Raw genomic sequence first — 26,109 nt, 5'->3', positions numbered from 1 at the left:
AACAACAGGGTTATAACCACATAAATGAGACAATATGTGAGCATTTATCACTGCAGAAGGGGCTTCATATCGAGTGGCGGCCCCTCCCTCCTTCCCAGGTGAAGCAGCTTCAATCAGAATGCCTGGGGTCTGCGGGGCCAGTACCCCCGCCACCGACCTATGTGCTCACCCAGAAATACGCATTCAGGTGCATCCCAATCTCAGTGATGGACGACGCCGAAGACTGATCTTTTGAGAATGACAGTTTCAACTCAGGATTCTGCAAGGGCTTTCCCGCTGGGTTAAAAACCTCTTTCCGGATTTGGTTCAGAACCACGCTGTAAATCTCGTCTTGACAATAAACCAGCTGCTCCATTTTGAACTGAAGTCGGATCAGATTTTCTGCTGTTTCTGCTTGTCTCGTTTTTATGTCTTCAATCTTGTTCTGGTTGGATAAGAAAGAGAAAACACGTGACTTCTTGGCTTCCCCTTGTTTTAAACATCGCAGGAAGTCCTATTATGTTGGGATGGTATTAAACATAATTTCAGGTCCAAGAAGGCCTCGAATTTACAGGGCGGCTCTGAGGATGCCCGCTGCACCCCACGCTGCCATCATCCTGTCTCTCTACCCTGCAGGGTCCTGCCCACTGCTCTGCTGCAGGTCCTCCCCTCTGCCCCGACCTCCCTTCGCTCCCACGTCACCATCTGCCTGCCTCCTCGATCGTGGTCTACTCTATGCTCCTACGTCCATCACTCTGGTCTCTCTAATCGGCTTGAATCCATGCACTCGAGAATGAATCTGCACCAGTGAACACAGTGGGGTAACAGCTTGACATCTCTGTTTCCCAGAAATCCCGTGACTTCTGCGTCACCCTCGCAGTCTGAGGCGTTCTGGGAAGGGAAGGGATGACGTGCTGGAGAAGAGCCCCTTCTTGGGGTCAGGAGCATGGGGGCGGGCGGGGGGCCAACCAGTGGGGCCTGGGAAGGACGGGCTGCTGGAGAAACGGTGAGCCAGGACCTGGCCTGTCCCCCACCCCCTGGTGAGGCACCCGAGGCCTCAGATGCAGCCCTCAGGAGAGATGGAGAGGTCAGAAGTCGGATTGAGTTTTTGACAACTGGCCAAAGGGCTAAAAGCAGACATTCGGTTGTTATGGGAAAATGGCAGAAATTCTCTTTCCTGCTCACCTGAGTTGTGGAATGAGATTCAGACCCACTGGCCCAGGCTTGGGCAGAGTAGGGTTTTTTATCTAGAGCCTGGGGATGGGGTGGGGGGGAACCAGGAACACCCCTGGTTCCCATCACTGGAAGGGAAATCAGAGCTGTTTCAGTGGAAACCAACATAGCTGCGACAATATTTTTAAGTCCCACTTAGAAAGATTTTGGAGTAGGACTAGCGGACAATTCCGTCCCTTGCAGTAGACAGAGATTCAAAGAACCGGGCCGTCACCAGCTATGTTCGGAGCATCACCGCGGAGCCTCCAGCCCGCCGTGCGGCGGAAGCTCCTCCAGACAGGGTGACTCGGCCGAGCGCTTCGTTCGTCCCTCGCAGGGAGGGCAGACTAGCCGCCACCAGCCCAGCCAGCCCTCAGCTGTAACCTTGGCCTCGGATTTCGAAACGACAGTAAAGATCCCACTTCTCTCAAAGGTTAGGCCCAGATAAATAGCCAGCAGGACAGGTGACTGGCAAGTAGACTGTGGCTGCTTACCTGGGCCATTTGATTGAGGTTGGAAAACTCACTAAAATGCCTCCGGGCTGCATCGGCAAACGTTTGCCAGACAATTTCTGACCAAAGAAAGAACAAAGCATCCGTAAATCGCAAGCAGGAATAAAACAGGTTAGAGACACAGGGAAGTTAAATCATGTCACGTGGACCCCATTCCAATGTTGATCTCCGCAGATCTATAGACCGAGAGAGAAGGAGGGGACAGTGCATTGTCCCACGGAGACACAGAGCCCCCCCCACCCTGCCCGGGTCCTGTCCACTTGCTGTCCTTTCATGGAGTGTGTGTTCTCTCCAGGACTAGGGCCTGGCTATACCCCGGCATGGTCGGGTGGAGGGGAGGAACAGCCAGGCCACGCTCCTGTGCACTCTTGTCTTCCCTTCAAAACGGTCAAAGGAGATCTTCCTGCTCGGTTTGATAATTGCACCCCGATCCCTCCCTCTAAGGCACTGAGCCCTACAGAAGGTGGAAGGTACCGGGCTGGGCTGACCAAGTGCAAGGCACTAGGAGAGCTCCTCACCAACAGCCTTGTGCAGCATGGAGAGCGCGGGGTCTATCAGCTGTTCCATGTACTGGTGCACTATGGTCTTGAACGTCTTGTAGCTGACAAATCCAAGAAGCTCTTTGCCGCGATACTGCTTTTCATATATTGAGACTTCTTCGTGAATAATATTTTTAACTGCAGTATAAGACAAACCACCATGGTGAAGTCTAATGGTTCCACAAACATTTTACAAATAGAAACTTTTTTTTTTTATCGGAGCCTTGCTCACCCACGGTACCCCAAGGCACTATTTCTAAATGGAGTTTTTTCATAATGAAAAAAAAATTATGGTCTGATAATGCCAGTTTAAGGAAAACTGACTTTTAAGAAACAAAATTGTTATCCTATGGAAACGTGTTTCAGTTGAGAGTCATCACCCTGAGAGACGAGCTTCGTGTTTGTAACTGGTAGAAAGCACTGGGTTAGTTCCACGAAAACAGAAACTTAAATATTATTACAGCACTTAACAGATCTCCCAAGAACACATCCAGACTACAGTTGAAGGAATCCTACCATGGACATGAACAGTGCTGTTTTTATCAAGTGCCAAAACAAAGATACAACACACACACACACACACACACACACACACACACACACACACACACACACACACGCTCCAGGCATCTGGGCTCCGGCAGAAGGGAAACTGGAACTTCCTCAGGCATAGCAAGGAGATTCTTATCAAACCACTGACCTCTGCAGTCTTGCGTTAGGGGCGAAGAGAAGAACGCAAATGAGGTTAAGTAGAACTGTCTAGTCTCCAAACAAAGAAGCAAGAAGAAAGCTGGAGGTGGTAGAATTGTCTTTTGGTGAGGGCAAGGCTCCGCATCGATGGCTGGGAAGCAGTGATCCATTGCTAAGGGGCCCCGTGGTGTCTTGTGTGGGCATGTTCGGCTGTTTGCACACTTCTTCTGAGCCAGAAGTAGCCTCTCGTCTTGGTAAATATGACCCCAAGATGTTTAGGGGGAGACTTGTCCCAGGACTTACCTTTTTGGTTATTGGCTGTGAGTACAAGTAGCCAGCTTTCAAACTCCTCCCTGATTTTGTTATATAAGCGGGTATCTTTCTTCTTTACTTCTTCTTCTCCCTCTGTTAACTTTTCAATTTCCTGATTAAACACCTTAATTTTCTGAAAAATGGGATAAAATCATCAATCAGCGCTGTAATCACATTAAAGAGCTGGGACCTGCTTGGGGCTGCGGCGGGTGGTGTTGGGCAGCGGGGCGGAGGCTGCCAGAAATCTGGTCAGCCACCCAACCACTCCATCTCCCAGGCGAGACAAACGGCGGGCAGCTCCCTGCAAAACAGGGCTCCCGGCATGCCACGGGCAGGGACGCGTGGGGGCCATCTCAAGAGGTGCTGGGCCGGGCGCCTGGGTGGCTCAGTTGGTTAAGCGACTGCCTTCGGCTCAGGTCATGATCCCGTACTCGTGGGATCGAGTCCCACATCAGGCTCCCGGCTCAGCGGGGAGCCTGCTTCTCCCTCTGACCCTTTCCCCTCTCAAGCTGTTTCTCTCTCTCTCTCTCAAATAAATAAATAAAATCTTTAAAAAAAAAGAGGTGCTGGGCCACCAGGGAGGATGTGGCCATCTACAGGGATCTGGGTGCCTGAGGGTCACAAGGATCCCCAGTCATCCTCACCTCGATCAGAAAGAACATTCTATCCGCTTCATTGCTGGGGATGCTGTCTCCACACTGGTGCAGTTCCTCTGTCGCCCTCTGGTGGCTCTCCTTTATTTGCTTTTCTAACAACGGGAGTGATTTCTGAACAAAATAAGAGCAAACAATGAAACTCTGCAGCTTGATGAAATTGGCCGACGGGTCTCTTAGATACATGGGCGGAATCCCATGTGAAAGCTTTCAAGGGGATCCGGAATCTCTATTATTGTGTGAAGCTTGTTAACACGGACACCTGTTAAAGAGCCCAAGGATGGCTTTGCATGCAATGGGTGTGCACCACAGCCTGAATGACCTCGTGTAGAAATTTGCTGTTTTGTTAATGTCATTGGCGTGGGAGTGGGGCGGAATCAAGAGGTGGCCAGGTTTTGGTTTGGCTTGGTGCTCTGTATTTAGAGAACAAGTAAGGGCACCTGGGTGGCTCAGTTGATTAAGCATCCAACTCTTGGTTTTGGCTCAGGTTGCGATCTCAGGGCTGCGAGCTCGAGCCCCAGGCCCGCTTCTGCACTCAGTGGGGAATCGGCTTGGGATTCTCTCTCCCTCTCCCTGTGCCCCTCCCTGCCGCTTACTTAAAATAATAGAATCTTTAAAAAAATTTTTAGAGAACAAGTACACTTGAATGTAACGTAAGCTTTCTTTAGTAAAAGGTTCTGTTGGTGATCATTTGGGTGTTACAAACTGATAAACGGTGCTACGGTAGAGGGTATGTGTTGGATATCGGTGTCAGGCTGGGTATAGTCCTAACCAATCAGCGGTGCTGATGCTAAGGAAGGGGAGGAGAAGGAAGGACATCGAGAGGCACCACAGAGAGGGCTGTCTTTGGGCCAAATGCCGTTCTGCACCCCCCACATCTCAGTTAAGCCCCACGCTGCAGGACAAAGCACATGGCGTTACTGTCTCTTTGATTTACGAGAGAGGAACCTAAGGCTCAGAGAGGCAAATTGCCTGATCCTGTCACCAAGCGAATTAAGTGGTGGAGTCCCAGTGTACGTCCTGCCCCCTGCCCCCCGCCCCCCGCCCCCCCCCAGCCCGCGCAGGTGGACGTGAGGCCTGAGGGGCCAGCGGCCCCAGCGTCTGCTTCGGTGAATGGGAACACTGCAGCCAGGCAGGAGGAGTGCGTGGGGGCTTAAAGGCAGTTTGTGGATTAGCATCCCAAGCCCGGGCAAGATGCTGACGAAGGCGGACGACACCAGAAGTAGTAAGGTCTCACAGGGGCTTTGGTTTGGTTTTGTTTTGTTTTCAGGCAGTTTGAATCTATGGTCAGAAATGTATTCAATTTTTTCCTGATGTTTCAAGTGATCATTATCATAAGGGTCTTGTTATGAATTTTAAAAAGTAACTTAGAATACCACAAATGTACAACTAAAGTTTTAATGTAAAATATTTAAATGCTGAGAAATATATCATCAAAAATAGTTATCAAAACGCAATGTCTTTTCGCAAAAACAAAGCTTTTGTCAATGAGACGGGGCTGTGTCCTTTAGACAGGGGTATGTCTTTTGGAGCCCTCTTGTGCAAATGAAGGGGGTTCCACTGGAATCAGGGCTCCTCAAAGTATGTTTCCCGGACCACCTGGGAAGTTACAAGTGCAAATTCATTGCCTCCTACCCTCTAGATTTACCGACTCAGAAACGTGAATTGGGACCCAGGAATCTGAATTTAAATAAGCTTTCCAAGTGACTCTTGTGTGCAGTTTGAGAACCACTGGCCCCTTCCAACCAAATGTTCCTGGAGTATGTGTTTCCTGGCTTGGAAGAATTCATTGCTTTTGTCTGGCAGGCCGGTAAAATAATTGACTGTTTCATTTTCAAGGTCGACAAAATGTTAACCTCTTGCAAAAGGATACATTTGCTAAGTGCCTGTTCATTCCTTTTACCCTTCTAAAGTGGCTTATCATGTTCCTCCTTCCCTTGTTGCTTCCCCCGAATTGACGGATTCAGCAATTGCTTCAACATTACACGGCTGTTGCTTCCAGGTTTTGGAAGCTCTGCTAGGAACCTCTGACCATGAGCGATTTGGTTTCCAGAGCGTGCTTGTCTGCTGGCTTGTATGGGCAGCTCGGGGCTGCTGTAGCCATCTCATGACGGAGGGACTTGGGTAGGCTGTAATTTTTACAACCCGCAACCCAACCCGTTGACTCACATTGATGTGCAAGATGAGCTCATTGGTCAGTCTTTCTGCCAGACAGGGCACTGTAGCCTTTCCTTCCTCCAGGAGAGCTCTGAGACAAGACAGAACACACAGGCGTTCAGAAAGGACCCTGGTTATCAATACTGTCGGGAAAACCTCGCTGAAATGGAGGCAGGAGGCCAGAAGGGGGAGCTCCCATGCCCTACCGTGGTCTAAGAAGTGTCCATTCCCCACCCAGCAGAAAAGCCTCCTCAACAGGAGAGAATCATCAGCTTTGGGCCCCACAAAAAAGGATGTGCACCGTCTCTCCTACAAGCAATCCACCACACTTGCAATTCAGCCAAAGAAAAACTGTCAGCACCCTGAACGCTTGTCTTTCTCCAATGGACTGAGTTCAAAACAACCCAACTTCTCCTTCTTCTCCATAAAATAATGTTCCTCTCCTTTATTTGTTGGACTTGCCTATGGTTTTGCCATGACTCGCTTACCCCAGATTACAATTCTCTGTGTTTCCCAAATAAATTCGTTTTTGCTGGAAAAAGAACTCACTGTTTTATTTCTAAGGTTATTCGACAACCTATACGATCATTTTTCCTATTCTGGGCTTTATTAAGTGTCAGCTCCCTAGGGTGACACAGGCCATCAGAAAGCCAAGGAGTGCATAGAAAGACAGTTGCTAATTATGGGGTGAGCCCAAACCCAAGCAAGCAGGGTGCTAGAAAGGTTACATTTATTTTCTCTTTTATTATCTCAATAAACTCATGAGGTAAGTCGTCTTTTTACCTACAGAAAAACAAAACAAACTTAACTTCATAGAGAATAAATGACTTACCCAAACTAGTATTTTATTTCTTGTAACAAATAATTATTTCCGAATAGCCAAATCAGTCTTAATAAAGAAAAAAAAGCTGGAGGCACTATACTTCCTGAGTTCAAATATATACTACAAAGCTACAGTAATTAACACAATACGGTGCTTGCATAAACACAGACGTACAGACCAACAAAACAGAACGGTGAGCCCAGAGACAAACCCACGCACATGCAGTTAACTGGTCTTTGACGGAGGGTCGAGGATACAATGGGGGAAGGGTAGTCTCTTCACCGAATGATGATGGGAAAACTGGACAACCACGTGCAAAATAATGCGACTGGATCCATATCCTACACTATTAAACAAAAGTCTAATTAAAGCTTGACTGTAAGAGGCGCCTGGGTGGCTCAGTCCGTTGAGCGTCAGACTCTTGATTTCCGCTCAAGTCTTGATCTCAGAGTTGTGGGACCCCACATCAAGAGCCCCACACCAAGCTCTGCGCTGAGCGTGGAGCCTGCTTCTCCCTCTCCCTCTGCTTCTCCCCCTTCTCGTGCTCTCTCTCAAATAAATAAATAAATAAGTAAGTAAGTAAGTAAGTAAGTAAGTAAATAAAATCAACCTTGGGGGGGGGGAAACTCTTAGAAGAAAACATTCGGGAAAATATTCATGATATTGATCTTGAAAATGATTTCATGGATGTGACACCAAAAGCACAGGCAACCAAAGCAAAAACTGGTAAGTAGGGTCCTACCTTGAGGACATTACGCTGAGTGAAATAAGCCAGTCCCAGAAGAGCAGATACTGTCTGATCCCACTTACATGATCTGGCTACACTGGCCAAACTCACAGAACCAGAGAGTGGAGTGGTGGTTGCCAGGTGTGTGGGGGACGGGAAATAGGGACCTGCTAATCAACAGGGGTGACATTTCAGTTATGCAAGATGAAAAAGTTCTACAGGTGGCTGGTCAGCCTTGTGCCTGTAGTTAACAAGATGGTATTGTGCACTTAAACATTTGTTGAGAGGGCTGATCTCATGTTAAGTGTTCTTACCCCAATAAAATTAAATTTAAAAAAAATTTCAAATGGTGCTTACTAAGTGGCAGGCACAGTTCTAAGGGTTTTACAAATACTAACGTGTTGAATCCATGAGTAACTGATTTTAAAGGCACAGCAAGGATCAGTAGCTAGCCCAGGGCCACACACCAGGCTGCAGAGTGTTTGCAGAGTGTGTGTTATGTACATGAATCCAGGAAGGATCCCACAGGACCATTATTCCAGCTCTGCTCTGAGTGTTTCTCATGCAACAGGTGAGTCCCTGCCCACGGGCCCTCAAGGATTTCCACTCGGATGCAGGACGACAAAGCACGTCAATGCACTTTTCTCGTCCAAGACTTTGCTTTCCCAAGGACCTTGAGTGGTGGTGTTCACAGTGTGGTCCCTGCCCCGGTAACATTGACCTCTACCGGGAATGTGATAGAAACACACATTCTTGGGCCCCGCCCAGACCCGGGGTGAACACAGACATGGTCTACATTGATCTCTATCACTTGGCCACCATCTTGGCCACTTCTGGAAGGCAGGGCTGGCTTCCACAGAGGGTAGTCCTGGGACGGCCCTAAAGAATCTCACCTGAAATACGGATGTGCTTGGAAGAACATTATTTCTTTCTTGGTTGCCTCGGCCAGGCTCAGCTTGTTGCTGATCTCCTCCTGCCCCCGGCACCTCACGATCATGTAGCCCTTCTGCAGACGGTACGTGAGGTTCTGCGCCACTTTCACGACCACGTGTTCGGTACCCTTGTCCACGAGATCTGGTTTGGTCAGGATTCCTGGGAGAGGAGTAGCCAAGGACAGTGGAAAAAGTCAGTTTTCTCCTCACACACACGTGAATGCTGCTAGGCTCTGGGATCCTTCCTCGGCCAGGACCTGGGAAGCCTTCTGGGGCTCTGGTGGCGCAGGGCCTGAAACCCCATTCACACATTCCGTCGCCACCCCTCTTATCCGCGTCTTTATTTGCTCTCCCACTCACTCAATTCAGTCATTTCCTTGTGCAATTTATTGAACAGACATGTCTGCATCGTCAGGACGGGCTCCACCGTGTTCCCTGAAACGGATCATTCCCTGCTGGACGGACGGTCTGGGTCCCCCTCTAGTGTCTCCCGTCACAGACTCACTCTGCCCTCTTCCTGTGGGTGGGGGCCTCCTTGGACAGCATCCTCCCTCCCTCCCTCACCCCCTGCTGCCCCCACAGCCTCCCACTTAGATTGGATGGAACGCTTTGAATTCTGAGTATCGACTTCCACTCATGTTCTTGGGGTGTCAGATAGCCACTGCATCTTTCTGTCTATTTAGGGTGGAAACCTAATGTCATCTCCTACTCTCTTTGCAGGTTGTTTTCAATTTGTGGTTCAGTCTGACCATCTGGCTTATCATTTCCTGAAACTTTCCTGGCATCTAAGCAGTTGAATTTCTCTCTGTTCTACCTTCTTATTACCAAAGGTGGTCATCAAGAGTGTATCCTGGGCACCTGGGTGGCTCAGTTGGTTAAGCGACTGCCTTCGGCTCAGGTCATGATCCTGGAGTCCCAGAATCGAGTCCCACATCGGGCTCCCTGCTCAGCAGGGAGTCTGCTTCTCCCTCTGACCCTCTTCCCTCTCGTGCTCTCTGTCTCTCATTCTCTCTCTCTCAAATAAATAAATAAAATCTTTAAAAAAAAAAAGAGTGTATCCTTATACTCAATAAAAGGTCTGTGTGCGCGCAGATCTTCATGTTACTAAGGGAGCCGACAGGTCGCTGAACCTACGCTGGCACCTTCCACTGGCAAAGGAGAGGACCCTGCACCAGGAGGGACGACAACAGCCATGAAGACCCCTCCCTGGAGCCAGCAGTCATCCAGGGAAGGCTAGATCACTGAACTGTAGTCTGAGAAAAAGTAGGAAGAAGGAGTGAGGTTTGCAATGAGAACTCTCCCTCGCTGGGAAGAGAGTGCCTTCTCACCCAGTGCCTGAGTCTGAAGCCGCGAATCCACTAGGAAATACTCATGCCTCCAACGACAGCCTCAGTGCATGAGCATCATCCAGTGTCCCAACTCTTGGGCCATGGAGAAGGGCACTGTCAACAATGTTTCTTCTTTTTAAATTAACTCTTTCCTGAGTACATTACATATTCATATTGAATTTAAAAATGCTTATTAAGCCCACTGCTTTAGGTATTGAGAAAATGGCGGTGAACAAGATTGCCAAGTCCCTGATTTCGTGACAATCCCCTCACCTTCTAGTGGGTAAAAGCCAGATAAATTAGTCTAGTAATATACAAGCAATAAAGAAAAAGTATCTGATATTGAGAAGTGCTAGGCAGAAAATGAAAATCCGGTCATGTGCATGCAGGGGCGGATGGTGCCGTGTTGGGTTGGGTGGACAAAGAAGGCCTCTGGGAGGGCAGCGTTTGGCTGAGATCTGAATGAGAGGAAGGAGCCAGCCCTGTGAGGATGGAGGAAGAGCATTCCAGGCCCTGGGGATGACAGCTACGCTGGCGAGTTGTGGGCAAGGCAGAAGCGATGGGAACCACAATCAGAGAGGCATAGGCAGCCAGGTCACAGAAGGCTTTGTTGTCCAGGAAAGGGGTCCAGGGTTTATGTCTGTAAGGTGGGAACGTTAGCGTAGAAGCAGAGGAGGGGCCTGACTTTATTTACCCGCTTAAAGGCCAGTGGGGGGTGTGCTGTAGTGGGCAAGGTGAGCGCCCGGAGACCCAGTCGGAGGACATTTGAGTCATCCAGGCAAGAGATGATGGGGGCCTGGTCTAGTGGTGAGCGTGGAGATGGAGAGGAGTGGACAGACTTGGTACAGTTTTGGAGACAGAGTCACGGGATTCCAGATGAATTAGACATGGACGCAGGGGAAGGAGGAGTGACCAGTACCCCGCACCTGATCCTTCCACTTCTATTTACCGTCCCTGTTGAGTGTCTGCGTTTCCTCCTGGGACAAAAACCCCCGAGGGACATTGCCTGTGTGTTCAGTGCTGAATCTCTAGATCCTGGAAAGGACCTACCACCTGGGGGTGCCCGTAATGTTTGTTGCATGAACTGAAGGTGAAGAAGTGTGTTTCCCATAGTGGTTCCTACCCCAAGCCTATTTTCCCCCCAGGGACGTCAGCAATGTCTGAGACATTTATGGATGTCACAACTTGGGAAAGAGGGGCTGCTACCAGCATCCAGTGGGTGGAGACCAGAGATGCAGCTGAATTTTCTATAATGCACCAGCTGGCCCTGCCCCCCGCCCAGATTTGGCTCTAGAGTGGGGCAAGCAGGTGCGGTGCTGTGAGTGAGGCGGAGAAGCCGTGGGAGGGAGGGGAACTGAGGCGGGGCGGGGTATCAGGAGCTGTCTTTTGGTCGCATGACATCGGAGACATTTAATAGACATCCAGGTGGAGATGTCAAGCCTAGGGAGAGGTAAGGGTTACAAATTTAGATCAAAGAGTAAGCTCGCCTAAAGAGCACGTGTTGATAGAGGGGAGGTCTCAGAACCAAGTTTTGAGTTTCCGACATTTAGGGGTCAGAGAATGGAAGAAACAACCAGACAAGACTAAGAATGTGACCTCGAGCGGCCAGTGAAGGAGGAGACACAGCGCGGATGGTGAGCCGGGAGCCAGCGGGTTGTGTGTGACAGCAAAGGAAGGAGAGTTCGAGAAGGAGGGAGTGGTCAGCCGCCGGACTGGGTCTGAGGTGGAGAAAGATGGGGACAGAGAAGTGAAGGTGTGTGTCAGCATGGAGGGCATTGGCGACCTTACCAAATGGCATCTCTGTACCTTGGTGGCGACAGGAATCCCGCTGGGGCTGGCCGAGTGGGCAGTGTGCATCTAGTGGTCGCGGGGGAGGGGAGACCGGTCTCGCGGATAGCCTGCAAATGTACGGGCTCCCAGTTCTTTCTGAACCTTGGTATTATGTAAACCACTACTCTATTAGTCATCAGCCTTGTTCTATTTTCACCCTTTGGAAGTACTGTATAGGTAGGCATTCAGTTCTCTTTTTTAAAAAATGTGGCAAAATACACATAACTCGCGTGTGCAAGAGAATAATTCAACTAATGAAAATAGGATGTTTCCTCCTTCACGCCATCTTCGGTTATCCTGTTTTTAAAAATCGTGTATCTTTAAAAATTGTGGTAAAATCTACATCACATAAAAGTTACTGTTTTAGCCATTTTAAAGTGGATGGTTCAGCAGCATCCGGGATCCTCACGGCTGTGAACCGCCCCCACCCCCCCAAAGAGGATTCACTTCATCTTGCAGAACTGAAGCTCTGTACTCATCCACTAACTCCTGGTCACCCCCGTTCTATAAACATATTAATATCCAGATAGCTGACCCTACAAAACAGATGATGTCGCCTACTGTGGTCACCAGTGAGACAGCCTTCCTGACTTGGGATCGAGGGAGGGCAAAGAGCACGGAACTACAACGAGCAGTGACCCAAAGCCTGAGTGTTCTCTCTGGGTCAGTGTGTTGGGGATGCTTGCAGAAGTCGACAGCTAACAGGGCACGAGGGTGATCTAGCACAGAGTGAAACGTTATGCTTGACGTCTATGCCCCTCATATTCATTTCTATCCTTACTGGGAAACCAGGCATTTATTTTGGAAGAAACAGGAAAAGCAATTGTATGCCGAGTATGCATTTCGTCAGGGAAATGACCTGCAAAGTTTCAGGAGGGTCAACTCTCTGGGTAGGTGGAATGATCGGTGACGAAGTGATGTTGAGTGATGATATTACTAATAAAAAAATAGCAGCTCTCATTTGCTGAGAAAATACTACATGCATAGCCCTAAGGACCATTCTATATGATATTTCTTCATGGAATCCTCCCAACCACCCAGCACATAGGTGTGACTGTGATGCCAGTTCGTGGATGGAGACAGTGAGGCCAGGAGAGGTTAAATGTATTACCCAAGGCTATGTAGCCAGTAAGCGCTAGAACAAGGATTCAAACCCAGACCATGTGTGCTTTTAAACCAAGTTCCCTGTAACAAGTCCCAGGGTGACTTTTTTTTTTTTAGAAGAAATTTAAGAGAACCCGGCTCCCCACGAAGACTTCTGCTTGAATACCAATGCTGCAGACTCTCCCACCCCAACATCGGCCCGGTAGAATGTTCACTGGGGCCTGATGAAGGCCCTTTCCATGTACCAGCAGATCCCAAGACCTTTACCTGTGGAATGGTAGAGCGGATGCGCCGGTCACTTTCTCCTTTCCAGATAATCGTGGGAGAGCAGATAAGGCAGTTCTTGCCCCCGATCCAGAAGGGATTGTGAACGCAAATGAGGGCCAAGAGGAAGGAGGATGAAGAACCTCCAAATTCTGGCCACACCCCTCACCCTGACTGAGTCCCCTCAGTCACACACTGCCATCTGCAGCGTGTGAAGGCGCCCTGAGCCCATGGAGCTTCTGCGGGGAGTAGCACTTGTCTCTAATGGAGCTACATTCCGGAACCTTCTAAATATATAAGAAGTCTCCCCCTTCCTTCCTGTCCTCTGCAAGCTTGGTTCTGTCTTTTTACCTATGGTCCTGTCGCCGTCGGGGTCCACCTCCTGAGCCATGCTCAGCGCCTCTGTGGTGGCGATGTCCACGTTGCAGGGGACCACCACCAAGTTGATCGTCTGTTGCTTCTGGATGTACTTCTTGATGAGTGCCTTGATCTGATGCAAAAAAAAAAAAAAAAAATCACACAAAGGAAGAGCACATCTCTGGTCAACCAACAGCCCAGCTGGACAGGTGTGATTGCGAAAAGCCAATTTCCAAGAGCGTGACCCAGTTTTCGAACTTCTGGGCGTTGACTTGGCCAATCCCTTTCCTCGGACACGCCTGCCCCATCTGCCCTTTCTGGGTTCTCTGTTGATTTCCTACTTCCCTTCAAACCCCACCACTGGTATTTCTTCTTTCCAGCAGACTCTGATTCCTGTAGCCAGACTAGACCTCTCCTTCTTCTCCAAATCTCTCCTGTGATGCTTCTGAGATTCTGCCTTCTATTACAGTGTTTGTGTATGTGTCCTATGTGCCCCAGACGCCCAGGGGCACCTTTGTGACCTCTCACGTGTCAGCTCGGTATCTCCATGCCGAGTCCCACATGGGGCCCCAAAGTGGCAGGTGCTCAGTGCCTGCTACAATAGTATCTGATGTCAATAATATCTCTACATGTGTTCATTCCTAATACTAATGTCTTTTTCTGGAGTTTGTTCTTGGGAGGGGTCTAGCTCACTCAGATTAGAGAAATCCAATAAAATTTCTTAGAATCTGTAGGCAAAGAAAGATGTGGGCAACATAAGCCTTACATTTCAAATTTCAAAAATATTTTTCCCCATGGACAATACAAACCAACACGGAAAAGTCTGGCACCTAGGGACATATCTTTTTTTATATATATATATTTTGGTACAATTCACACATAGTTTTGCTCTCATGATGCCCCATAAAATTATTTTAAGTTGCACACAGAAAATAATACTGCATAGACACAAACAGGAAATTTGCATCACGTAAGCGCAGCCTAGCATCCTATAAACAATTAAGTGCTGGGGTCAAATAAAAATGATAAATACAAACAGGACCAGTTAGGTCTTAGCCATGGGAAAATTTCACTGAGTAAAGTTATAATCAACTTCTGTAAGCGAGTTTATGGAATAAACTCACGTTATGGGATAATGTTACAGCATAAATTCATGTTAAACGTGAATTGTCCTTAAGTTAAATGTCTCCTGTCGGTCTTTATCCGCTCTGCCACACCCTTGTGTAGCACCTGTTCTGCTGTAAGTGAACAGACCATCCAGGGTTCTCCAGCTCAGCACCATGGGACAATTTGGGATGGACAGCTCTTTGCTGGGGCAGGGGGCAGGGCCAGCTGGTGCATTATAGAAAATTCAGCTGCATCTCTGGTCTCCACCCACTGGATGCTGGTAGCAGCCCCTCTTTCCCAAGTTGTGACATCCATAAATGTCTCAGACATTGCTGACGTCCCTGGGGGGAAAATAGGCTTGGGGTAGGAACCACTATGGGAAACACACTTCTTCACCTTCAGTTCATGCAACAAACATTACGGGCACCCCCAGGTGGTAGGTCCTTTCCAGGATCTAGAGATTCAGCACTGAACACACAGGCAATGTCCCTCGGGGGTTTTTGTCCCAGGAGGAAACGCAGACACTCAACAGGGACGGTAAATAGAAGTGGAAGGATCAGGTGCGGGGTACTGGGCATCAGGGAGGGCATCCCGGAAAAGGTGGCATTTGGGAGAGCTCTGGAGGAAGTAGGGGAATGTGCCATGTGGAAATCTGGGCAGAGGGATGGAAGAGAAGGTGAAAAGCTGGAGTGCTCGAGGACCGTCGAGGACTCGGGTGTGGCTGGCGCAGGTGAGGAATGGGGCACAGTGAGAGATGTGGCCAATGAGCTAGTGGGGCCAGAGCACACTGGACGTTGGAAGCTTTCATGCTGATGGACGTGGGGCCACTGGAGAGCATCGGGGAGTGACAGCTTCTGCCCCCTGTGCCCTGGGCACTGCTCCCCCAGTCTCCTCCCCAACCACTCAGAGTGAGGGCAGGGGAGGCGCTCCAGAGCCCCTGGGGCTGCCCGCAGAGACCTAGAAGTCCCCCCATCTTCAGCTTGGCCCATTCCCAAGTTCCAGAAAACTCACCTGCAGTCCAATGTCCTGGGGCTGGTTTCCCACAGGTACCCTGGTGATGCCAGGAAGGTCAATGAGGGTCAGATCCGGAACCTCAGGGGAGGTGACCTCCAGACTAATGAGCTCATGGCTGATGCTAACTCCGTTCCCAGCTATGGTGTTCTGGGCTGTAGAGGCCGAGAGAGGGGAAACCCAGGGTCCAGATTAACGACCCATCTGAGGAAAAGCAGTTGTAGGAGCCTCCGAGAGCCCCTGGTGCTCAAGAAACACTTCACAGAGGCCTGAGGAGTGGTCTCTGAGGCCCCTCGGGGGGGGCTGTTGAACACACAGACCCTCCGAAAGCCTGGAGGGAAGCATAACCACATGCTCACAATGGGATTACGGATGGGTTCTGTTCTCTTTCTTTATGCTTTTTAATACTTCCCAGTGAGTGTTGTAGTGGCTTCAAATATGTCCACAAATTCTTCCACACTCTCCCCTCCAAAAGGTGAGCCCCCTTGCGCGGGGGGCTGGGTGTAGGGACCTCTGTCTAAAGACAGAGATGGCGGAAGTGACCGTGTGTGACCACCAGTAATCACACCGTGACCGCCGCCCTACTTGCTCTCGCGTGGCTCACTCTGGGGGAAGCTCGCCGGCCTGTCCTGAGGACACCATGTATCTCTGCCGAGGTAATAGGGTTCAAAGACAGAAGAAATTTTTCTTTTTGAGCTGGCCTCGAGCTCTGCTGATGTGGCAGGACGGTCTCCGTCCTCCTAGAGGGTGGCCAATGGACGGACGGGCTGGGTCTGAAGTTGGAAGGTGCGCACATTGTCACGAAAACCCAAGTGTCCGTAAAGACGGACCCTCCATGCCATCGACAGGGAGCCTCCATCACATCTGCAGTCTAAGACTGGTGTGGGGAGGAAGGACAGACGTGCAGGTGTGGGCCCCGGGGACCCCCACGGGAGCTTCGCAGGGCAAATCTCAAGGCCGGAAGGAGGACATGTGGGCGGAGCTGAGACCGTTCCCCCCGCCCCTCCCCCTGCACTTCCACCAGCTGCCCAGCTGCCTGGCTGTGCGTGCACCTCGCTTGCCTGTCACCCACAGTGATGTCCAGATGCCCTCGGGCAGGCAGGGTCCACCAGACATGCCAAGGGGATCTCGTCCCTTCCTGGGAGCACCCCTGTAGGTGAGTTGGAAAAAAACAGTCTTCCCACAGGCTGTTCACGTCACAACCAGAACAGGGACCGACTACGGTGTCTCGTGCATACATCTCCGAGCCAGGACCTGCTTCATGTGCGTGGGGCCTACGCTGTCCCCATATCCAGAGGGGCTCCTCTCCTGGTTTACTAATCTGCTTTCACGGTCTTGTAATTCTTGGTAATTTTGAACGGGGCGGGGGGGTCTTGCAGTCTGACTTTGCACTGAGCGCCTGAGTCACGTAGCTGGCCCTGCACTCTGAGCACGGGGAACCCATTGTGGAGCCTGGTTCAAGTCCAGATTCTGACTGGGCAGGTCTGGGGTGTCTCCCTGAGACTCTGCAGTGCCAACAAGCCCCCAGGCAGAGTCGCTGCTGCAGACCAGATGAGGGCCAGGGCAATCCAGAAGCGAAAGGAAGCTTGGATGGTCTAGGGGAGGGGGAGGGGGCGGTACCGATGGCAACTGTTGAGGGACACACACATGCCAAGGACAAGGACACAGAGGTCACTGGCCACCGGCTCAAGGGGAAGCATGGAGACATAAGGACGATGCTCCCCCGTCACCTGGCCTTGTCCCCCAGGGTGGCCTCTCTCCCCAACACCTCCCTTCCTCCTCCTCCTCCTCTTGGAATTAGCCACGGATCCACCGTGGAACAGAAAGCGAGTCCTGGAGCCTCTGGGCTGGAGGACCCTTGTCTCTCCAGCAGCCTGGTGGGGTGGTCATCGGGGGGTGCGCACAGGAGCCAGGAGAGGGCTTCTCTGTTCTGGAGGAGATCCCTCTGCAGAGCCGTTTGAGGCCTGCAGACACGGGGTTCCCGGGGAGCTGAGCCCGGAAGCCACGGAGAAAGGCTGTGTTTGCCATCAGTCACATGGAGCCCCCCACGTTCTGAATCCGCTTTAATAATCTGCAGAGCAGTGGCCCGGACGGGGTGGGGTGTTCTGCGGGGGGGGCACTTCCCAGAGGAGGGGACGGTGTGCAAGGCAGGAGGCCCAGCACACGGAAGAGCCTGGGAGGAAGAGGCCCGATGACCAGGAGGCGGAGAAGGAGCCAGGACGGCCAGGGAGCAGCCCCCCGAGCCGCACCTGCAGACCCCTGGGGCCTCCTACCTTTGAGGACCTCCTTCTCCACCTGGGAGGGGTCCTGGAGCTGGAGCTCCGTCTTGCGGTAGCTGATCTTCCCCCTCCATGCGCTCTCTTGTGGCTGCCTCTTCATCTTCAGCACCAGCGGGCACCTGGTCACAATTCCTGAGACAGTGTCCCAAACATTCTAAGTTCCCTTGAAAAGAAGGGATCGCGGGTGCCCTTTCCCCTCGCCCCCCACGGAGCTGCCCTGGTGTCCCTGAGAGTCCCCATCTGAGATTTCAGTCCTTCTCCAGGGCTGGGGAGCAATGGGGGCCTGGATCGGGTGGCACGAAGGTGCCCAGGTCCTAGCACAGAGGCATGGCAGCTGCCCCCCCACCCTGGGCGGGGGCCCTGTGCTCTGCGGTCACTGAGCCTCCAGGCCGCCCAGGGCCACCGTCCCTGCTGTGCTGCTCTGGAAGCCACACAAGCCCGAGTTGAGGCTCTGTGTATCTGAGGGCTCCCCAGGATGCCTGGGCTGGAGTCCCAGTCGGGCTTTGGCCGTGGGGCCAGGCTTTGTCCAGGCGGCCGCAGAGGACAGAGGACAGATGGACGTATGGAGCAGTGAGACCTGTCCCACCCCCTCCAAGCCCCTCACACTTGGGGTTGGAGGGTGCAGGGACAAGGTAGCTAGAGCCAGGGCAAGAGTCTGGACATCCGAAGGAGGGGGTTCAAGGGCATTTTCGGGATTCAAGGCTGGAACTGCCCCTTGCTCTTTAGGGCTGGGTGTTCCTGTGGCAAGGCCCCAAGCACCGCATGTGTCCTCTATATTCCTGGCCCTAGAAGGGCCAGCGTCATCTCCTCCACCAGCCTGGGGACATGCCAGAGTCACAGGCATGCCACTGGTACCCGGACCCTCCACCATGCTGCATCTCTCCCCAGAATGCGGAGCCCAGGGCAGAGCAGAGGAGCGACCCCTCCAGACCCTTCCTCCCTTGTGCATCAGGTGCCCGGCTGGGCTGACGGGGACCTCACAGGACACCCTGGAGTCTAGGACCAGGCTGCCAGTGGCTGGGAGAGGGCACAAGCCAGGGTGCCTGGTGCGGCAGCAGCTGATGGGGGCTGTGCAGGACCTGGACAGCCCTCTGGGGTCCCCCACACCCTCCTCTGTGCCCGGGGGCAGCCCAGGTGAGAAGGCGTCGGTGGCCGCCGACCCCTGGGTTCCGGTCGGGTCTGGGCTATGGCCGCACTGGCAGGAGAGGGTGCAGGGCCAGGGACCCGGATGGAGCCCCCTCCAATCCACCTGGAGGGTACCATCTCTTCCCTTTCTTTTTTCCTTTATTTTATTAAATCATAAATGTGCAACAGCCTTTTAACTCTATACACACTTAGTATTTTTTTTTTTTTTTTTCAAGGAAAACAGTGTGTCTTATCACACTACGATCCTGGCTAATCGCTTTTCCAAACGTTGAGAAAAATTTTCACATGTCCCCTGAGACTTAGAAATTCAACATGTTCAAAGAAATGTTTCTACACTCTTACAGAGACCACTGGAAAAACACGCAAGGTCCCTGGGCCTCAAATGATCCAGGCCCAGGGAGAGCTACTGATGTGAAAGGGGGTCAGAAACCCGGGGGCCGCCTCCTCCAGCCAGCCCAGGCCACGCGCTGCAGACCCAAGCCTTCCAGGACCTGTCTCTGAAGCTGCTGGCCCCCCAGGGATTCTCTGTGGCCCGCGGGTGGCCCAGCAGGCTGCGGAGCGAAGCTGGCCCGGGGTGCTTACCACTGCCCCTGGGGAGGGCGACCCCCGACAGAGCCTCCAGCACGGAGCTCTTGCCCGAGCTCTGGTCCCCGATGACGGCGATGGCGGGCAGGGCCAGGTCCTGCTCCACGCCCAGCGCCCGCAGGGAGTCGATGAGGTCGATGCAGGGGCGCACCTTCTCCTCATACTGGCTAGCCAGACTGTGCTCGGGGCCCTGGAAGAGGCAGGATTCCCATCATCGTCGGGAATTTGGGGCAGAATGTGTGCCTCCGCTGATGCTGGGGTGCAGACAGGAGGTGGGAGGGCCTCCGGGAGGTGCCCGTGTTCTCTTCCTGCAGAAGCTTTGCTTCTGCTGATGTGGGGCTAGCTGGCTGGGAGGTGCCTCACTGAGCAGGGAGGAAGCACGCAGGGGCGGAAGCTCCTGGCCAGAGGGAGGACAGGAGCCAGGCCCTGGGCTGCCGAGCAGGGGTGGGGTGGGGAGTGGGGTGGGTTAGCAATGGTGGCAGCGACCATAGCAGCTGCAGGAAATCTCCCCTGGGAGGGAGGGAGACCCCAGCATCTGGAACAGAAGCCCCAGGCTTGCTGCCTCAGAGATCGGGTATGTCCCTGGGGCTTGCTGCAGGTGCCTAGGAGTCTGCGGGGCACCGGCTTTCCTGGTGGGATTGGACCGGACTTGTGGGTTTATGGCTATGATTAGGGCGCTCATCTCTGGCCGGTGGCTGGAACGCACCCTTCCTGGAGTCCCTCTGCGTGACCTACCTTTGCCCTCTGTTGGCCCCTGCTTCCTTCTGGCTGCTGAGGGTTCAGTGCCAGTGAGTGGAACTCCTTGATGAGATAAGCTGGATCCTGCCCTCTGACCTGATGGTTCGGGGGACACATCATGTGTCCTGCTGCCTCACCGGGTGGCGGGGGCTGCTGGTGGAAGATGTTCAGTTCTTTTTTTGGTTGCTGTTGGGGACAAAACATCTTCCGCCTCTGGTATGGCCAAGAAGTGTGGGCCTTAGACATTAGCCGTCACTGAGTCAGAGCTGGTGGGAGTGCTCCCCGTTGCTCAGCACCGCGTCTGCCTGACAAGCTCTGTAAAGACACAGGATGGCAGAGTGGGCCCACTGTCCCTAGGCAGTCCCCTCCCAGGCTGGACCTTTGCCAGCCCCGCCTCGCCCAACCGCACACCACGCACCCCTGCACGCAGACCCGGGGGAGACCTCAAGAACAAATCCGTTGACTTGCTGAATCTCCTTAAGTAAGGAAATCATGTAAGTTATAGTAACCTCCATGATATAAACACACAATAAATTACTTCGCAGAGAGCCAAGCTGAGGAGTTTGCTCTCCTGGCGAATCAAGGGCTCCCTTTTGTCAAAGAGTAAAGGACACAATCAGTCTGTGTCCCCTCCCCCTTGGCGGCAAGGAGGCCCGAAAGTGAATCAGGGGGAGTCGTAGGGTCGTGGGCCTTGCCATGCTCTTTGGCTCTCGTCCCTGGAGTCTTATGAGGCCTTATTCTTGTTTTAAGATTTTGCAAGCAGAGAGAATTAGGGGTCCCCAGAAAAGGAAAGACGAGATACAACTTTCTTGACATAAGAAGCATCATTTTAGGTCCAGCCATCCTGGATTCTGTGCCTGACCTGCACTTGCTCAAAGCACATCTCTTGCAGAACTTCCTGGGATATGTCAAAATTGCAGAAGAATAGAGCCCAGTAGTTAAGGATTTTAAGGGAAGAAGAGAATGGAAGAACAAACAGCCTCTATCAAGCCAGGAGCTAGCCTAAGAATGGTATTGGGGACAATCAATCAGTGACAAAACTCCCAGGGTTGGTTCAAAAAGTAAAGATGGGCCCAACACACTCTTGAGCATCACTGCAGGAGCTAACCCTGTGAGCACGCAGACACCGGACCAACTGGACCCAGAGAACTGATGGTGTCACCCTGGCTGGCCCTGTGCCTTCCATCACCTAGGACCTGGACTCTGTCCCTTAAGATGGCTTTTGCCCCAAGTCCGTGCTGCGTCCCCCATTGCCCAAGCCCCGTCATGAACATGCACGCGCCCTTAGCGTAAACCTTCCCCAGTTCTGTTGTTTGCGGAGACACTGCTTCCGGAAATGTCCCCGGTGTTCCTTGCTTGTTCCAAGTACCACCTTCCTTGTCCTATTCTTGGACTTGGTTGGTCGTGCCCTTTGGCTTGTGACGCCAGCAAGAGGCGACCCCAGTTTCGGGTAACCGTTTTACAAGCAATTTACAGCAGTGCATGCGAGAGATGGTCTTTAGGGCCATACATTCTCGCCTTTCCTGGTGGGAGCTCACGGGCCCCGGAGGAGGGGTCGCAGCTGAAGACAGAGCCGAGCCGCAGAGAGGCCTCGGGGAAGTGAGCGTGGAGAAATACCCACTCCTGGGACTCGGGCGCGGCAGACTGGGGCAGCAGGGTCCGATCGAGTTAGGAGCACAGATTCATCTCTGGTAAGATGCAGATCATAAATGGTGGCACTCAGGATAGGAGGAGACAGGAGGGGCGGGAGGACATGCCAGGGGGGACGCACGGGCAGGGGAAAGATGGCTGGTCGTGCTTGGGGATCAGCGAGGCCGCCCCCCGGAGAGAGGGCTTCCTTCCCTCCCTCTCCTCGGCTGCGAAAGCGCCGGAGCGGGACCCTCCGGCCCCCACTCCCAACTAGACCTTGCAGGGGCTGAGCCAGCAACCCAGAGGAAGAAGAGGCCCCAAGGGTAGGTAAAGGGTGGGATATGCAGGGAGGACCGTGACCGAGGACGGGAGGAGGCCCCCTGGAGGCGAGGGCTCCCTGATCCCTGGAGGAGGTGCCACCCGGACCGAGGGACAGCGGACAGGGAACGGACGGAGTTGTTTTACATCGTCCCTGGGCCTCTGCCTGCATCCCCGATCACCTCCAGGGGATCCTCGTTGGATGGACGTTGTTGCTTGTCTCCTTCCCAGCACGAGACAGAGTGGGGGCGTGGCTGACCCGAGGACGAGTCACCAAACCCAGACCGTGTGCCTGCCCAGGGCACAGACAGCACAAGCTCGGAAGGGTGGCCTGAGCTCAGTCTCCACCCCTACCACCCTCAAAATGGACTCTCCCGGAGCCTCTGTCCACCGTCCACCCGGTCCTAGAGCAGCCGGGACTCGAGAGGGACCCGACAGAGTGACCTCATCCCGTCATCCTTTGCTGCTGGGTCCACGGAGACAGTGCTCCCTCAAGTTGTGACGAGGTTACCTACATCACAGGTAAGCCCCTGAGTGACATACAGAAGAAAAGGCATTACCCAGAAGCGTCAGGCGATGGTTCCCAAACTGTGCGTCAGGGCACCCCGGGGACCCTCCGCAAACTTGCAGGGGCATTTGTGGCTTATTTAAGATTTCTCAGGGGTACACAGAGACACCTGATGGACACCACACAACCTGCTGTTCCTGAGTTGTTTGGACCTAACAGCAACAAGTAATCGATAGAACTATTCGGTATTTCTTTTGGTCGGGGGGGGGGGGGGGTGAAGGGGCCGCTTGGCAGGAGGATTATCTTGAGCTGAAGGCAACTGAGACCCTGCGGGCTCGGGAGAAACTTTGCCCCTCCCTTAACTCCCCCCACTGCCCCTCCCCCTGCCCCTCCCAGTCCCCCCCAAGCCTCGCTCCCCGCCCCCTCTGCCCCTCCCCCCACCCGTCCCGCCCCCTGCTCCCCGTCCCCCGCCCCCACTCGTGCTCTTTCTCTCCGACATGAATAAATTAAAAAAAAAAATCTTAAAAAAAAAGAAAAGAAAACACTTCACAGAGGGCCACTCTCCATGAGGATAGATTTGGGATCTCAATCTTGAAGACCAGCCCCTCGCTCCCCCAGGGTCTGTTCCTCCCGCTTTTGATTCTCCGGTGGACTTTGCTCTGGTTCTGCCATGTCCCAGGGGAGGCCCAGTAGGTGGCAGGGCCTGGACCCCAGGGCCCTGCGCCCATCCCCTGCCCCTAGGCCCCGCCCCCGGGGCGCGGGTCCTGCGAGGAGCTCGGCAGCCACACAGGCTCTGCCCGCAGAGGGGAGAACGCGGCATCCATTTCTAATTTGTCCCCCTTGGACCTGGCATCTTGCTGTGCCTTCAAGGTTATTCTAAAATTGCCACGATTGGGCCGAGTCTGTACGACCGCTCAGACCTGTGGGGACAGTTTGCTTCCTTTCACGCTAATCAAGAAATTTTGTTTCTCCTGAAAGCAGAATACAAGGACAAAAATCGGGTTTGCGGGGAACTCGTCACAGTTTCCAGGAAAGAGAAAGGAAGGTGTTACCACTCACAGAGGCGCGTCTCAACTTCCCCTCCGTCCTTGGCTGAACCCCGCGGCTCGGTGTGAGCGGCGGGGAGGAGCCGAACCTCCAGCTGTCCTGGGAAGCCTGCCGGAATTGCTCCTGTGTTGTGGGTGACCCTGCGGCCGGGATTCTTTCTTCCTGCCGCTGGCACGACCCGGGAACCCCCACCGCACCCTGAGATAGGTTCCCCAAATAATGCCAGGTTTGCTGGCAACGGCCAGAAGCTGGGAGAGGCGAGGAAGGACCCAGCCCTGCCGACACCTGGATCTCAGACCTCCAGCCTCCAGAGCTGGGAGACGAGAAGTTTCTACTGTTCAAGGCACGGAGCGTGCGGCACTTTGTTTCGGTGGCCCTGAGATGCGAACACTCCGTGTTTTATGCTCCTCTGTTCCCTGTAAATGCTACTGTTTGCTGGGAGGACCTGGCCTCAGTGTCTCTCTCAAAGTAACACTTCGAAGGTGCCGTTCTACACTACATAGTGCCACGGGGACTGCCAAATGCTAGCGGGCGCCCTACCCTTCCAGCGCACCACTGAGGGGGCCCGGTGCCACCAAAGCCACGAGCAAGAAGGCACCCGAAGCCCCGAGACCAGGCTTGGGGGTTCGAAGTCTGACATCAGTTCCAACGTGTGGGTTTTCTACCGATTAACTCAATTCTTTCACCATCTACCCAAAAATAGCATCCGATGCCACAAGCTAAGGGCTGGGTCCTGGCAGATTGCTCCTGTGCACACCGCACCCCCACCCGGCCGCCTGCAGACGCCAGCCACAGCTGTCACCTGCTTCCGACCCACTGGCTACAGATCGGAGGTTCCAACCACCGCCACCTGGGGTTCGAATAATTTGCTAGAGTGGCTCACGGAACTCAGAGAACTTACTAGATTACCGGTTTATTATAAAAGAATGTGACTCAGGAACAGCCAGATGGAAGAGATGCTCAGGGCGAGGTCCGGGGGGTGGGGGGACGGGGGAGGAGCTTCTGTGCCATCCAGGGACCACTCTCCCTACAGTCCCCCGTGTTCACCAGCCTGGAAGCGCGCCAAACCTTCGCCTTTTGGGTTTTTATAGTGGTTTCATTGCACAGACGGAATTGCTTCAACCTCCAGCCGCTCTCCCTCCCCGGAGGTCAGGGGGAGGGACTGAAAGTTTCAACAATAATCACAGGCCAGCCTTACCCTAGGATGCTTTCCAAAGTCACCTTATTAACATAACAAAAGACAATGCTCTCTCTATTTGGGAAATCCCAAGGGTTTTAGAAGCTCTGTGCCAGGAACAGGATGAAGATCAAATTATATATATATATATTTTTTCTGATATTTGTATATATTGTAAAATGATCACTGCAATAAATGTAGTTAACATCTGTCTCGATACATAGTGACATTTTTCTTCCGGTAAGGACTTTTAATATCTACCTTCTATGGGGCGCCTGGGTGGCTGAGATGGTTAAGCCTCTGCCTTCGGCTCAGGTCACGATCCCAGGCATCCTGGGATCGAGCCTCTGCATCCGGCTCCCTGTTTGGCGGGGAGCCTGCTTCTCCCTCTCCCTCTAATGTTCCCCAGCTTGTGCTCTCTCACCCTGTCAAATAAATAAATAAAATCTTAAAAAAAAATCTACTTCTAAGCAACTTTCAAATACGCAATACAGTGTTATTAACTACACTACTAACTATGGGGTGTAATATATAGCAGGGTGACGAGAGTTAATGTATCTTGTTATAATTTACAACATCACGGGGGCGCAAAGCTCCTCCCCCACCCCCAGACGTGTGTGCACCACGGATGCTGAGCGAGGCGTCCCAGAAGCCAACCCCTTTGTGGCCACGGGGCCTTTGGTCAGCTTCAGGACGGGGGGGGGGGGGGGGGGGGGGGTGCTGCCCTGTGCCTCCAGGCCAGCCACCTCCTCTGGAACACACCTTGGGCATGCAGGCCTGGCTGGGGGCCAGCACCAACCCAGGCCTTCCCAAATCTCCCGTGGGGCACCTTCAGAAACTTGTCTTTCTGCCTCCTGCCTTCTGGCACAAGCCACGTTTCCTGGGAAATCCTTTGAAAAAGCACGAACTGCAGCAGAACTGTTGTAGAAAGACATGGTGACGCAGCCCTCCCTGCACGGCTGCCTGGGAGGGGGGGTGGGGGGGCTCTTACCTCTGTGCCTCTGCAACGCACACCAGGAGTCATCCTGGCCGTCTCCGCTTCCCTCTTATATGCTGTGCGGCTCACTCCCCCCGGGCACTGGCAGAAATGAAACTAGATATCCCAGCCCCAGAAATGAAACCGAAGCTGCAACACCCTCCCACCC

The 26,109-nt window shown here is 52.9% G+C and overlaps 1 protein-coding gene across 2 annotated transcripts in view; it reads right to left on the bottom strand.

Moving 5' to 3' along the window:
* Nucleotides 1-26,109, bottom strand: part of MX2 (MX dynamin like GTPase 2) — a 29,506-nt gene extending 3,397 nt beyond the window's left edge. Inside the window, exons 1-13 of one of the 2 annotated variants that reach the window (XM_027583500.1) lie at nt 25,956-26,109; nt 20,283-20,600; nt 19,545-19,737; nt 17,811-17,948; nt 15,538-15,692; nt 13,414-13,552; nt 8,498-8,696; nt 6,067-6,145; nt 3,889-4,011; nt 3,236-3,377; nt 2,222-2,380; nt 1,686-1,762; nt 170-424 (exon numbers count right to left, since the gene is read on the bottom strand). In XM_027583500.1, coding sequence (XP_027439301.1) covers nt 170-424; nt 1,686-1,762; nt 2,222-2,380; nt 3,236-3,377; nt 3,889-4,011; nt 6,067-6,145; nt 8,498-8,696; nt 13,414-13,552; nt 15,538-15,692; nt 17,811-17,948; nt 19,545-19,737; nt 20,283-20,531 — 1,908 coding nt within the window. In that variant the 5' untranslated portion in view covers nt 20,532-20,600; nt 25,956-26,109. Of the gene's footprint in view, nt 1-169; nt 425-1,685; nt 1,763-2,221; nt 2,381-3,235; nt 3,378-3,888; nt 4,012-6,066; nt 6,146-8,497; nt 8,697-13,413; nt 13,553-15,537; nt 15,693-17,810; nt 17,949-19,544; nt 19,738-20,282; nt 20,601-25,225; nt 25,269-25,955 lie in introns of those variants that run through there. The other variant, XM_027583501.1, reaches the window with a different exon arrangement.

Source organism: Zalophus californianus, chromosome 1 (assembly GCF_009762305.2).
Source record: "Zalophus californianus isolate mZalCal1 chromosome 1, mZalCal1.pri.v2, whole genome shotgun sequence".
In the NCBI taxonomy this organism is placed as follows: Eukaryota; Metazoa; Chordata; class Mammalia; order Carnivora; family Otariidae; genus Zalophus; species Zalophus californianus.
Note: the sequence above shows the minus strand (reverse complement) of the source record. Positions and strands in the feature narration are given on the sequence as shown.